At 37.5% G+C, this 15795-nt stretch overlaps 1 protein-coding gene and 1 pseudogene across 3 annotated transcripts; one reads left to right on the top strand and one right to left on the bottom strand.

The window, feature by feature from the left end:
- The first annotated feature begins 4499 nt into the window (after window positions 1–4499).
- Window positions 4500–11343, top strand: LOC121804376 (sucrose nonfermenting 4-like protein). 3 transcript variants are annotated; one of them, XM_042203885.1, is made up of 14 exons: window positions 4500–4909; window positions 5012–5326; window positions 5425–5512; window positions 5763–5942; window positions 6275–6382; window positions 6485–6544; window positions 7357–7446; window positions 7865–7999; window positions 8815–8959; window positions 9033–9206; window positions 9646–9709; window positions 9814–9883; window positions 10457–10574; window positions 10873–11343. In XM_042203885.1, the coding sequence occupies exons 2-14, from the start codon at window positions 5202–5204 to the stop codon at window positions 10962–10964; spliced, it is 1449 nt and encodes a 482-aa protein (XP_042059819.1). In that variant the 5' UTR covers window positions 4500–4909; window positions 5012–5201; the 3' UTR covers window positions 10965–11343. The 3 variants fall into 3 exon arrangements, with proteins under 3 accessions (XP_042059819.1, XP_042059820.1, XP_042059821.1); XM_042203886.1 differs by having other exon boundaries at window positions 4500–4913; XM_042203887.1 differs by having other exon boundaries at window positions 4500–5326; window positions 5433–5512.
- Window positions 11344–11687: 344 nt separating this feature from the next.
- LOC121804379 lies at window positions 11688–12702 on the bottom strand (annotated as a pseudogene).
- Between the last annotated feature and the right edge of the window lie 3093 nt (window positions 12703–15795).

Below are 15795 nucleotides of genomic sequence, written 5' to 3'. Positions count from 1 at the left end.
CATGAAAATTTCCCACTGATATCCAATGTAAGTCCTTCTGAGCCTGATAATGTTATACTTGAGACTGACCCTGAGACAGATACCGAGCCTAACTCTGAAGGTCAAGGGGAGCCGGAAATCTGTGACCTACTGGAGGAACAAATTAGTGAAAAGGTCGGAAGATACAAACTTCCCTCTAGACCGAACAGATACAGTCCTGATATCATAAATAGAAAAGCGAGATATTCAATCGCTAACATGGCCAAGAGCTAACTCTCAGAAATGGCTCAAGCATTTGAAGCTGGGTCGTATGAAGAAGAGGAAATCCCATGGACCGTGGAGGAGGCTTGGAAACACAAACATTGGCGGAAAGCAATGTTGAAGGAAATGCTCCTGGAAAGAAATGGCACTTGGGTGAAATGCATCATACCAGAAGGGAATAAAGCAGTCGGCTGCAAGTGGGTGTCCACTATCAAACGCCGACCCGATGGCTCCCATTGATAGATACAAGTCACAACTGGTAGCAAAAGGATACACACATACTTATGGAGTGGATTACGATGACACATTTTCTCCAGTAGCAAAAATGAACACAATCAGAGTTCTACTATCAGTTGCAGCCAACAGGGACTGACCACTGTACCAATTTGATGTTACAAATGCCTTCCTGAACAGAGAATTAAGGATAGAGGTATACATGGAAGCACCCCCAGGATTCTCCGATGGATTCAAGAAGGGAGAATGATGTCAATTGAAGAAGACTCTTTATGGACTCAAGCAGTCTCCTAGAATCTGGTTCGGAAGGTTCATCGAAGCTATGATGAAGTATGGGTTCAAACAGAGCCACTCCAATCACACTTTATTTTTGAAAAAGAGAAATGGTCGAATCACATGTTTGATCATATATGTGGACAACCTTAGACACTCAAATCACCATGGCAGCACTGCATAACAATGTGAACACGACTGCAGACAAGGTAAAGCTTCATATGGTTCATGGAGCTGATAATTATAAGGATATAAACCGTAGCTTCATTAATCTGAATGCCCATTAATTTGAATGCCCGTGAAAGGGATGAGCGCATTCTCCAGGTTCTCTCCATGGTGAAAGAGGTCATGAACGACCGTGGCGACACTGATGGCGCTTGTGAGAAGGTTTCTATGTATTTCGTTGACGTGCTCGAAGAAGCACAACGCCGTGTCGCCATCCCTGGTTCTTCATTGGAAACCATGAATCTGAATTTGAAGCTCGTTGAGTCTGTTGTTGCCTCCCTTTTCACCAAAACTCGCAATAAGACATCTGCTGACCAGAAAAAGAGGGTTGGATTCCACAAGTGCTTCTTCGTGCTGCTGTATCTTCTTACTTATATCTTGCTTTCTAACAACCGTGACACTTGGAAGGAGATCAGCGCTGCTTTTATGCCTCAACTTTTCACAGTGGTCTTCCATTTGGTTGAGTTTGCCTTCAAGGGTGAAATGGTTGACCTTAACAATAACTTGAAGGCACTCCAAATGGTGAACCGGGGTTCTAACTTTGTTTCCCGTCTTCTTGATGAAATGACTACCGCTTGAGCTTGAGCTGTTTTCTTCTAGGTAGGGGTGGCACGGTACAGTATACCGCACCGAAAATGTCATACCGCATACCGTACCGCAAATTGCGGTATAAGAAAATGTCATACCTATACCTTACCGAATTTTTCGGTATACCGCACCGTTTATGCGGTATATCATACCGTATTTCGGTATGCCGTACTTTTACAGTATACCGAAATGATGTATGGCATAACGAGTACGGTATACCAAAATAAGGTATGACATACCGTTATACCTGTGTTTCACACCAAAAAATTCCTATTTTATAACCAATTATATAAAATAAAATATCACCTATCTAAATAATGTCCACAACATTAAACTACAACATAATCAAATCCTTATTCAAAAAATTCAAATCAACCAAACTTCAACAATCAAATTACAGCGAACTGGATTTGCATCTCTGCGTGAGTGTGTTTGGGGGCAGAGGAACTAAAATGTGAAAATAGGGTTATGGATTTTAACTTTTTAACAATTTTTATATAATTTATAAAAACAATATATACCAAATTTTTTATAAATACTATATATGCGGTATACCGCGGCATACCGCTGTATACGAAAATCTATACCTTTACCGTACCGAAATATATCGGTAAGGTATCATACCATACCACAACTTGCGGTATACCGTAAATTCGATATTGTTAGTATATTTTCGGTACGGTAAGTGCGATATTTTAGTATATTTAGTCAGCCCTGCTTCTAGGTTTATTAGTCTTTCCTTGGTAATTATGTAGTACTCTGCTCAAGCTTGGTTTTATGTTATTTGTCTTTCCTTGCTAATTATTAGTACTATGTGGAAGGGCATGTTTCTTAGCCCCTAGGACTTTTCTATGCCCGATATAAAAAAAATGATAGAAATCCATGGGTTCCACCTTAAAACCAATTGGTGATAGGAGGAGAGGCCCATGAGATTTATATAGTGATTTCAGTTCTCTTTGTACACCGATGTGGGATAGTTGTATTATATTATTTTAGTTTCAATTACCAACACCATTCCTCAAACCCTTCAAGGTGAACCTTGGAGGGGTTGGACTTTATTCTGATCGATTGGACTACTCACCAAATTTTTTCTGATCGACTAGGCCACTGGCCCATTTTTTTAAGTCCAGATATACTACTGGGCCAGTCATTTTTTCAGTTTTATAGCCCAGATATACTGCTGGGCCAGTTAAATTTGACCCACACTCGGTGACCCCCTCTGATACCATGATAGAAATCCATGGGTTCCATCGGTTTTAGGATGGAACCCATGGATTTCTATCATGGTATCAGAGAGGGCTCAAGTCAATGATGGATTTATCTCTTTATCTCTTCTCTTGCCTACCCAGGTGATGGAAGTTTGATGTGTCATTCCGCCCCACACGTGAGAGGGCGTGTTAAAACTCTTAAATCTTATCCCACATCGACTTGTTGATGATCCCAACTTATCTATATAAGTATGGATTACCCTCCCTCTTATAAGGCTTTTTTAAGGAGTAAGTGACTCATTTCTAATACTTTCTCATGTTTTACATCATTGATTTTTTTTCCTTTTAGTGTGATGAAAAATAAAATCAAGCAAATTATTTTTTCTTCGTTTTTCTCCAATTCATGATTGTAATATCATCATACGTTATATTTTCTTTTATTTTTAAAGAATAAAAAGCATTGAACAAACATATGAATTTAGATAACATTAATTTTTGTTAGGTTTTGAGGCTTAATCAATGAATGGCAAAACGAAGAAGACTATGCACAAACGGAGAAAACTATGCACAAACGGATTACTTGGTTCGGCACGTATGCCTACGTCCACAGAAAAAGAACACTCTTTATTTCGGATCGCACATACAAGAAAATGACTCACAAATCGAGCGCTCTCACTAATCTCAAGAAGAGCTAACCCTCAATCAATCGCGTGTGTGTGTTTGTTACAACAACAATATGTGTGTGTGTATATATATGTGATACAATGAACGAGCTTAGCTGGAAGCTCAACCAACTAACTACTTTTACAACGGCTAGTTTATTGCGTTCACACTTCAACACTTCACCATTCAGCTGACTCGTGCAGCCATGCTCCATGTCTCGACCAAGAGCAACTTCTCTTGAGCCTTTACATGGACACACCAACAAAACTCCACCTTGTACTTGTAAAATCCAGTGAGTCGATCCTTCAACTTCAAACCCCACAGCTTCAACATTCAACAAGATCAACCAACTCCAAGCAATATTTGAACTTGGTAGCTGGGAGAGCTTTAGTCAACATGTATGCTGCGTTCTCCTCGGTTGAAACCTTCACCACTTTCACTCTTCCATTCTGAACCTCATCCATAATGAAATGTCTCCTTACATCAATGTGTTTGCTCCTCTTGTGGAACGTTTGATGCTTGGTTAAGTTGATAGCACTATTGCTATCACATTCTGATGAACTCCAAAATCTTCCAAAATTCCCTTCAACCACATGCCTTCTTTCACTGCCTTTATTAAAGAAATATATTCTGCCCCAATCGTCAATAGAGCAACCACCGATTGTAAGTTTGATTTCCAATTGAATGTAGTGCCATAGAGAGTCCATATATACCCACTTTGTGACTTTCTATTGTTTCTACAAACAATCAAGCCAAGATTCGAGTGGCTTATGATGTCATTAAATATCACTCTTAGTTTTTGTTCTTTTTCTAAGTATACAAAGTTTAATTTAGTGATAGAATGGTTAATGAGTGATTTCAAAATATTTAGATTTGAGTCCATCTTTGATACAGTCTAAAAAATTTAATTTATTTTTCCTTAGAAAATGGTCAATTCAGTTTTAGAAAGAAAAAAAAACTAAATGGGAGAGTATTAAACAATAATAAAAGCTGGAGGGCTAAATCGATATTAACGGAATATATATTCTCTAAGCCAATCACTTTAACCATAAAATTTGTCGTTTATCAGGTGACAACTGCCCACATTTACAGTTTTACTTCTATTATGAATTAATCAATGATTCTTCTCTCTATCAATTGTCTAATCTTGCTCAAGGCTCATGGAGATCTGCCGAATACTTCCATTTATAGCCGATATTGTCGCTCTTTTCTCTAATTCACCATTCTCTTTCTCATTTTATTGTTTTGTTTCTCTTGTTTGAGATTTTTTTCTATGAAAAGCATTTGTCGTCAAATTTGATTCCAAAAAAGATACAGGACAGATTCTTCCTATAGGGCTTCTTTTGCGGTTGAGATCAAGTGGATAAGAAGCCGAGGTCTGATCACAGATCGGCACTCTAATTGCAATTTTCAGTTGATAATCCGTGGGAACTGAACAGCGTCTCAATTATATCGAAAAGCAGCTCACTATCATATTAGTAGGTGCTGCTAGCTTGGACTCGGGTTATATTTGCTGCATTTCGTGTTTTTAGTTGTTGGAGATTTTAATTTGTTTTGGATTTTTCATGAGTGAATTGTAGAGGGGGTCCTCTGCTGGATTTGGGGAGGATCCCAAAGTAGTGCTGTTTTATCGACATTTAGCTGTGGAAAGATATCTCAGCAATGGACACAAGGAGTTTTCGTAGCCTTCGGAATCTCGATTGATTGGGTAGTGTTGGAGAAAGAGTTGCAGTTTGGTTTGGATATTCCTGGACAGTTTTAGAGCTACCAATGCAAGGAAGCATGCTTAGCGGTACGAATAGTGAGACGAACAAGCATGGGACTGTAGTGATGCCTACTCGATTTGTCTGGCCTTATGGGGGAAGAAGAGTGTTGCTTAGTGGCTCTTTCACCAGGTGACTTGTGATTAATTTGAATGTTAGGATCTTTTTGCTATTTATAGTGCCTCTTTTCTTTAGTGTGTTTTCTAAGTGTGTGATTATCGGCATTGGAGATGGCAAGATCACGTTCCTATGTCACCGATGGAGGGTTGCCCCACCGTATTTCAGGTTATCTACCCCTTGACGCCCGGTCACCACCAGGTTAAGACTTCATCCGCCTGCATTGGTTTATTTCATGTATTCCTTGTCAAGAGGTGATTTATGCTATTTTGATGTCCGTATATGTTGAGTCTTGGATAACCAGAGAAAGAGAGTTTTTTTTTACATATGCTAATATTGTGGGGAGGGAGGAAGAAAATACATTTTTATTAGAACTAGCTCGAGATCAGTGCCTCGAAGTTATGTGATAGACAAGTATGTATACAAAAGTTTGTTTGCCTCATCTATACAGTACAAGTTTTTTGTTGATGGTGAATGGCGTCATGATGAACACCAACCATATGTAAGCGGAAATTATGGAGTGGTGAACACCATTTTCTTATCCAGAGAATCTGATACGATTCTTCCAATTTCGGGCTCTGATACTGCCGGTAGATCTCGCATGGAAGTTGATGGTGATCCTTCTCCGCCGGTTCGTCCTCTCGTGCTTTGCTTATACATTTACGAGTTTTAGCAGCATCATTTGTCTATATTCTAGTATGAAATTATGTCCAACTGCTTTTGAAATTTTCCCTTTCCATCACAACTTACTTGAAATGTGCATAGAATCTGATTTTCACCGAAGTAGAAAAATGCATAAGTCATTTCCTAATGGTCACTTGTTTAGTGGCATGTGTAAAAGGATTTTGTTTTAACACAGTCACACAACAATCTCTGGGGCAATCCAACTCAATATCCCTTTCTTTGCTCACTGGATTATTTTCGCAATTCATAAAAACAAGCATGTTGCATGACATCTTTCAGGAGGCGATTTTGAGTGCATCGCAGGCTGAAGTGGATCTATCTCGCGATCGTGTGTCTGCATTTTTGTCCTCACATACTGCTTATGAGCTGCTCCCGGAATCTGGAAAGGTATTCATTGTATGATTTTCACTGGGTGCATTATAAAAAAGTGAAGGGATATACTTTACTAGTTGTCCACATTGTAATTATGTAGCTAAACTTCTTTGGCAGGTGATCGCCTTGGATGTAAATTTACCAGTGAAACAGGCATTTCACATTCTTTATGAACAGGTATATTTCATGCCAATTACTCTTGTCCTCAAGATGTGCAGAAGTTTCAACCAGATTGTACTGGGCTCCCTTGCCATTTTCATCATGAGCTAATAGCTATAGACTTTTTTTAAGAAAGAATACTGGCATAAAAAGTATACAGAACTTCCTAATACAGAAACATCATTACCTTCACTCTTCTCTTAAATTCTTGCTCAACTTTATTGCTCCAGACCATAGGAACATGAGGTTTTTGTTGCTAGGGACATGGCAGCATATAATACTATTATAATTGATCCCTAGCCAGCATCAAACTATTGGCATCAAGTTGAGACTAAGTTATTTAGTTTTTAGCATTTGGCAGTGAGTGCATTGGATGGAGTACTTAAGTTTTTGGTATTTTTTCTTCGTTCCATACACGTTATTTCATCAGATATTTTTTTCAGCGAACTACCAAATGACAACTTTGAACATTCAGACTACTCCACTTTGCTCGCCTCTCTCCGGCTATCTGCTTCCGTTTGTTCTATCATCTGGAATGTTGTATCTCTGAGTTATAGTAAATTCATTTGAACCTGTAATTCAAAATGATGAAAATTGATTGCCACTATCAAATACTATGAGTAAAATATTACAAGCATTTAGTGTGTCAATTGAGAATTTATTCTTACTGTTCCAGGCACAAATTCCTTGAAAATGAGTACATTACTTACTATTGACATGTCTACCACTATATACTTGCATACATATGTAAACACATATGCACGAGACATTTTTTTACTTCGGTTATTAGCTCAGATGCAATCTCAATAGCAAAAGATATTTATTTGCAGGGAATTTCTGTTGCTCCTTTGTGGGACTTCTGCAAGAATCAGTTTGTTGGAGTTCTCAGTGCATCAGATTTCATTTTGATACTCAGAGAGGTACTCTGAACTCAACATTTTTGCATATTATGTTTGAAATTCAAGACTATAACATTATTGAAATAAAACTGCGAACTTAATTTTTTGCCAAATTGGTTTCTTAAGCTCATTGTGACTCTTCTTTGTTTTTTTCCCTGAGCTTCATTACTCAGACTTGATTTGATTTTCACTCCCACTTATTTTCTGTTGCACCCCTTCCCCCTTAGTACCAGGAATAGGTTTATAAAAAAAGTATGGGTATCTTTGGTTTTCTGCTAGTTTCCTATCCTCTAATGGTCTTCCTGAGAAATTTTTCATGGAGAACAGAGTATATGAAATGCAGTGTATCAAATTCTTTGATGGGCGTGCCTTTTTGTTCTACATACTAAAATTTATGTTTAATGAAGTCATGGAATTATGTTCAATTGTTCAAATCCAGCTTGGGAATCATGGGTCTAACTTGACTGAGGAAGAACTTGAGACACATACGATATCCGCCTGGAAAGAAGGGAAAGCGCATCTTACTCAACAGATTTCTGCATCATATGATTCATATTTGAATCGTCTTGTCCGTGTAAGCAATTTTTTGTTGATAAAAGCACCACACACAATTTATGGTCCATATTTTTATTGTTTTCCATGTATTTTCCGATCTGGTTATGTACGTATTTGACATTTGAGTCACTTGCATGTTATGGAGCCTACTTGACACATTTTTTATAAATGCCAGAAATAGATGGCAAAAGCTTGCAAGTCCAAGTTTGGCTCTCATTTATGCTAAAGATGAAATTTAATTTGTAATGGAATCAACACTCCACTTGTCTATGGAGAGCATTTTTTGTGAGATGGCTGGACCAAAACGAATATGTGCATAACACCAGCAGACACTAGTTGCGCCTTGAAAAGGGACATGAGAGTTCCTTGGCTGGAAGAAGTGCATTGACTAGTGGCATGTTCAGCAGATTGAGCAGGAGTGTGAATAAACTTGGGATTAAGACAAGTAATATGTGGCTTCAAAAATAGTGATGTTCCTTGAACAACTGAACATGTTTTATGAGAGTAATACAGGGATGCGGTTTACTTGATTCCTAGCAAATATGACAAGTTGTTTACTACTACTCTACAAATACACTTTTGTCAAAACCATAACAGAGTCGGTTCTGCTCTTTCATTTTAATGTTATCTTGGAATTCTCTGATTAAATTTTGTCCCATGCGAGGACGACCATATATTTTTCGAACAATCTTCTTGCATAAGATGATTCATGTTGTGATTTTGCATTCTTAACTGTCTGATTTTCTTTTTTTCTTAGTATATATTCTTGGAACTAGTCACTGTTTTGAGTTGCATTTAGTGTAATTATTTGACATCGATGTTCAAATAATGCAGGCTGGGGCTTACGATTCTTTGAAGGATGTTGCTCTGAAACTTCTGCAATCTAAATTCTCTACAGTTCCTATTATTCACTCTTCATCACAGGATGGGTCATGTCCTCATCTCCTACACCTCGCTTCCCTTTCTGGAATACTTAAATGTGAGAAACGTATTTTCGTTAATTTGTGCATTTGTTTAACTTCATGACTTGACTAACTTGATCCAATATCCAGGCATATGCCGTCATTTCAAGTATTCTTCGAGCTCCTTGCCCATTCTTCAGAAACCAATATGTTCATTTCCTTTGGGTACTTGGGTTCCAAAAATTGGGGAGACTAATGGAAAGCCAATTGCAATGCTAAGACCAAATGCCTTGTTAAGTGCTGCTCTTTCTTTGTTAATCCAAGGTATAAACTCTTTGGCCTGGTATATTTATATTCATTTCTCTTATTGGGGTTAAATGATCTTCAGTTTCTTCACTGTCTCTATCACCTGATGCTTTTCTATTAGGTGTCAGTTTGATCTTTCCTTTTTAAAAGCCTATCACAGACTGATACTGATCAATCCTTATAGTTCTCTTGAACATCTTTTGATATATATATGTATTTTATTTTTCTAGACAATTATCCTTATAATTCCCTTTCTTATTTTTTAGTATTTCTTGTATTTTTTTAGTATTTCTTGTTTAATAGTCTTAGAGCTTCTCATTCTGCCTTAGCTGAGCTGGCCATTGTGAAATTCTAAAATACGTAAAGTCTTTCCTTCTATAAAGGTGGCTTGATGTCAAGAATCTATTATGTGTTTTGCATATTGTATCCTCTAACTTCACAATCATTGATATATCAGCTGATGTTAGCTCCATACCTATTGTGGATGAGAATGATTCTTTGGTGGATATATATTGTCGCAGGTACATATTTACTTGTTTCTGAGGTAGCTGTAGGAAAACATATTCTTTCTTTGATTTCACTGGCACCTTTTTATTAAACATCTATGTATCTAATATGATGGCAGTGATATCACTGCTTTGGCAAAAGATAGAGTGTATGCACAGGTTCATCTTGATGACTTGCGTGTTCATCAGGTACAGTCAGTTGATCATAACATTCTTCCACTTACCTCAGATATATTAAAGTCATGTCATGTAGCTCTAGAACATTTATATAAATTCTTGCTTCTGGAATATGTTTGATACATTTACCTGCTCTCTGAAAGTCTGATTTTTGCTGTATAGATGGATATAGAGTTCTAAGTTTTTTAATCATATAAATTTTCATGACTTCATTTAAACACTAACTTTATCCAGAAGAGAAACTAGCGAATAATGATAGTTTTCTGAATATGATTTTGACTGATGAACCCTGAATTATAAAAAATCCTGTGAAACAAATTTTTTGTTCTGTGGTACGACACCCTGGGAAGAAAAGGTAGCATTGAAAAAAGCATGTTATCTCCTAAGTTTCCTTTGTAATACTGGATCATATTTAGCAAGTAGAAGTGCATGGTAATTTGCCCCCATCTCACCCAGTTTTCTTTGCTGTGGTTGGAAGGTTTTGTTAGTAGTAATTATAACCTCATCAAACTGGGTGGGTCTCAGCAAAAAAAAAAAGGATATGACCAGAGAGTAATAGTTATGATATTGTTCTTTGATCTGTAGGCCATACAGCTGGGACAAGATGCTACCTCTCCTCGTGGCCTCTTTAATGGTCAGAGATGTCAGATGTGCTTAAGGTCTGATCCTTTGCACAAAGTGATGGAGCGGCTGTCTGTTCCTGGTAATTACATCTGAACGTTGACTTTCGATTCATACTTTAGGTGCAATTTTTAGGGATGGTCATTAATTACAAAAGAAACAACCATTGAAGATATTACATATGAAGCTTCACCAAGCTTCTACAAAGTCTGTCACATCTTCCCCTCACCTCTCTCTCTCTCTCTCATATAGATTGCTCTGCTCATGTTTTCCAACCATTTTACTTAAAATGATTATTAATGGCATTAGTATGCGCTCATCTTGTCTGCTTGAAAAGAGTATTTTCTCAACGTACTACGGAACTGTGGCTCGTTTTCCAGGGGTGAGAAGAGTCATAATAGTGGAAGCTGGGAGTAAGCGCGTTGAAGGTATCATTTCATTGAGCGACGTGTTCAGATTCTTGCTTGGCTAGATGAGAAGGGATTTGTCAAGAAGGGGTCTGCCTGTTCATTATGCTCCCACAAAATGAGGAAACAATTGTGTGTAAATTAGGACGATTTCATTTCATTTTTCACTATATATTGACTTTTTAGTTGTCCATCTGCTGCCGGCCGGCATAGCCACAAAATTTGCTATTTCCATCGACTGAATGCATTCAGCGGGAATAAATTTGTAGCACCTGATGATGATGGTCGTGCACGTGCAGTAATGTCCATGAAAAAAGATTGTAGCATGTAAATTTAGTCATGGAAAAAGATTAAGAATCTTCCGATTCAATACTCATTGGAGTCTTGCAGGTATAAATTGTGAAAGCAAAATTTAGTAATATCTTTGTATAGATTGTGTACTAATTTCTGTAGATAAAACTGCATTTTGTGTACTCATTATATCTATGCTCACCTGTGGTTAGTTTGAGGATGGTTAGATAATCGAAATTATTGAACAAAATATTCATCTCTGAATGTTAGTTTTATTTAGTTTTTGGAATTGAAAATCATTTATATACAAATAACAAAAACTTTTGTGAGTTTTCGTTCACTATAATGGTAGAGTTCGGAGGCCAAAGGTTTCGGATTTGATTCGTGCACTCACTATATGGTAGAACACGTACTTGAATGGATCTCCACAGGAATCCAATAGATAAACAAACCACCAACATTCGAAAATTTGAGAAGAAATTTCACTGCTCCCATCATCTTTGCTATAGTACTTTTCTTGATCAAATTATTATTCATAGCAATACGTGACAAGAACAAAGTTACGTCACATAAATCCCTACACAATCTACAATCCATTTATTTAACAACTCACAACTATGAGCAAGAAGAAAGCCTAGAACTCCATGAATGAAAGAAAAGACTTCAAATAGAGGTACTATTAGGAATCCCTCTACCAGTCATTCCCTCTTCACTCGTAGGATACATCAACGTGTAAGGCAGCTTCGTAGGCCCAACTCTATTCTTCCACTTCTCATCTCCATTCATCTCCATCATCTTCCTCTCCACCATACCCAACTCCTTCCCAAACCTCTCAAACGCCACCAGCGCCTCGGCATCCTTGGTCCACACCGGAGTGTCCCTCTGCCCGAGATATAACTCATCCGAGGAATGCCTCGACAGGAGCTCGATCAGGGCAACCCCCAGCAGCGTCTGCAGCCTTGCGGTGATGGTCTTGAAGAACACCCTGTCGGGGTCCGTCTTCAGCAACTCGTAGTCCTCGCTGCCAGGCTCGGGCATGAACTGCCGGCTCACGGTGGGACGGTTGGGCATGTACCCGCCGTAGGCGTACTGCCCGAAGTTGAGCGCCGCGTGCAACGCTGATGCTGGTGCAGCTGTCGATGAGGTCTTTGCGCGTCTGCATTTTGGGCCACCACGGCGCGTCCTTCTTGTCGCCGCTCCTTCCACCATGATAGTAGGTAGCTCTGTGTCGCCCACTACAGCCTCGTCTGATGGATAGTACAGGTTACAGTAGTCATCGACCCACGTGTTTATGGCCGACCAGATTTGGAGGCCATCTACCGCATATGGATAGTCCTCCATCACAAGGCGGATCCCGTGCGGGGAGTCTGGATCCTCCACAGCCATGCCTCCACAGATGGTCATGCGGCGAAACCGGGCCGAGGACGCGCAGGAAGGAGTAGGAGAGGGGGAGATTGGAGAAGGAAGGAGTAGGTAGTGCACGTTTTTGGAGAGAGAAAGAGGGGTAGTACACGTTTGTACCTATTTTTATACATCTTTTTTATTCGGTTCCAATTGTTTACTAATATTCGGTACCAATTATCTCGTTTTCTAATTATTTACATTCCGATAATTTTAATTATAATTGATTTAAAATAAACGAAAAAATTAAAATAAAAATTGGTTATAAATTTTCGGGGTTATTGGAAGTGTCCATCTATAATGGCGGAAACCTTTTTTTTGGCGCGGACAAAAAAACTGGGGCTGTGGACAAAAAAGAGGGCGGGGCTATTGGGGACGTCCGCCTTATAGTGGATACTCTAAGTTATCAGTCACGTGGCTATTTTTTTTTATCTTGAATTAAATGTAGTAAGAGACTATTAAAACATCCCAGCTGGGACTAACTGTATTTTACCATTAATTAGTTGATATCGATTCCGTGAGAATTGATTAGGCAACCACTCTAGTCAAAATCACATAATTTAAACTTGATCTTGATTAAATTAAACATTTGTGTTAGGTATTACTACGTGGTGTTTCAACTTTTTGGTTTTGGGTGATTGGTTCATGCACGAGCACGACTCATTATTGTTTGCTGGGAAATTAATTGCTATTTGAAGGGAATTAAATGCTTACAAATTGTTTAATTATATGTATTCAAGGGGAACTTGAGAATTTCGATAAATATAAAGTAGAGTTTATTTTCTCCTATTACCTGTTATTTTTCGGTATATCGTGAAAGTTAATTCATGTTAACTTCTCTTTCAATTTAAATTATTTTTACAATCATAAGTAATATATGCATACAATACATACACATACATATACACGTAAACGGCATTAATTGGAAATTTGGAGATGTGATGAATGCGACAAATCGAGCTAAAGGGAGAGTAGTATTTTTAATGCATTTAAATACATTAAATACGCACACAACATTTTTTTTACTGTATTTCGCTGTACTTTCAAATTTTTTCTTCACACATTTAGATAGTATAGTACCAAAAATGTGCATGTCATATAGGATTATTTACAATATTGTTGGTTAATTTGTATTTCGTGGCTCGGAAAAATTGATTTGAGATATTTTTGTTACTTACATTATTAAGAGATAGGGTGCTAAAACGTTTGGGCGTTTTTTTAAAGTGTTAAATAGTAGGACAATTTTTTTATATTTTAATATATAGGGACGTATTTATTTCCTTTTCCTATATTTCCTCCTTTTTCCTTCTTAATATCAGCCATTAGATTAGAGAAATGGACGGTCAAGATCAACATTGGGTAATTAATCATGTGTTGCATTATTTGTCCTATTTTGTGCATTATGAGGGTACAATAGTAATCTAATAATGGCTGGAAACCGCTACGAATAATGCACCACATGGTCACGAGTAATGCATATAATTGCCTATATAATGCACAATATGTGAACTGCAATGCATACGAACAAGATGTGCTGTGTTATGATGTTTGACACACGTTTCTTGTTTCCCCTAAGGGTTTAATAAGCTTAGGGGCTAGGGTATAGTACGTAGACACGTATGTAATCTTCACATGGTAACGAGTAATGGATATAATTGACTATATAATGCACAATTTGTGAACTGCAATGCATACGAACAAGATGTGCTGTGTTATGATGTTTGACACACGTTTCTTGTTTCCCCTAAGGGTTTAATAAGCTTAGGGGCTAGGGTATAGTACGTACGCATTAATAACAAATTATAAAACGATACGAATAATTCACCAAATTGTCACGAGTAATGGATGTTATTAACTATATAATGCACAATATGTGAACTGCAATGCATACGAATAAGATGTACCATGTTATGATGTTTGACACACGTTTCTTGTTTCCCCTAAGGGTTTAATAAGCTTAGGGGCTAGGGTATAGTACGTAGACATTACTAAATGCACGTATGTAATCTTCAATCCGTTGATTAACCCATATACACAATACCTCTAATAATGCATAATATACTGAGATAATGACAATTAACAGCTACATAATGCACTACCTAAACCAAATAATGCACATACGTATATTCCAATAACAACAATTTGTTAGTAATGTCTACGTACTATACCCTAGCCCCTAAGCTTATTAAACCCTTAGGGGAAACAAGAAACGTGTGTCAAACATCATAACATGGTACATCTTATTCGTATGCATTGCAGTTCACATATTGTGCATTATATAGTTAATAACATCCATTACTCGTGACAATTTGGTGAATTATTCGTATCGTTTTATAATTTGTTATTAATGCGTACGTAATATACCCTAGCCTCTAAGCTTATTAAACCCTTAGGGGAAACAAGAAACGTGTGTCAAACATCATAACATAGCACATCTTGTTCGTATGCATAGCAGTTCACAAATTGTGCATTATATAGTCAATTATATCCATTACTCGTTACCATGTGAAGATTACATACGTGTCTACGTACTATACCCTAGCCCCTAAGCTTATTAAACCCTTAGGGGAAACAAGAAACGTGTGTCCAAACATCATAACATGGTACATCTTATTCGTATGCATTGCAGTTCACATATTGTGCATTATATAGTCAATTATATGCATTACTCGTGACCATGTGGTGCATTATTTGCAGATACCAAAATGTGGCAGTTACTTTTCCGTCAAATGTCAATAATAACCCTGTAATGCATACAACCACCTTCTATAATGCAACACGGAACCAGTTTTATAGAATCAATCTGATCCGTTGATGCCTTAGATCTAACGCGTAATATTAAGAAGGAAAAAGGATCTAAGATGTGAAAAGGAGAATAACGCTCCCCTTAATATATATATATATGGTCATGAATTTTTCCATTTTGAAAGATTCTAATTGCAATTAAATTTGGGTTCTATTAGTCCGATGAAATATTAGTCTCTACTGGCTCCCAAGTCATACTAAGAATTGAATGAAATAGTATAAACTTGAGTAATGATGCATAACTTCACTAGTTCTTCAAAAGAAAATATATACGACGACTACATGCAAGTAACTTGAGAAAATCTTATTCAATCATTGGCGATGAAGAACATATTATATACATTGAGAGGACTTGCAAAGTAAAGTTTGAAACTAATTAGGAATTCAAATACGGGGAAA

The sequence above is a fragment of the Salvia splendens genome, chromosome 5, assembly GCF_004379255.2.
Source record: "Salvia splendens isolate huo1 chromosome 5, SspV2, whole genome shotgun sequence".
Classification (NCBI taxonomy): Eukaryota; Viridiplantae; Streptophyta; class Magnoliopsida; order Lamiales; family Lamiaceae; genus Salvia; species Salvia splendens.
This window is presented reverse-complemented; position numbering and strand designations above follow the sequence as displayed.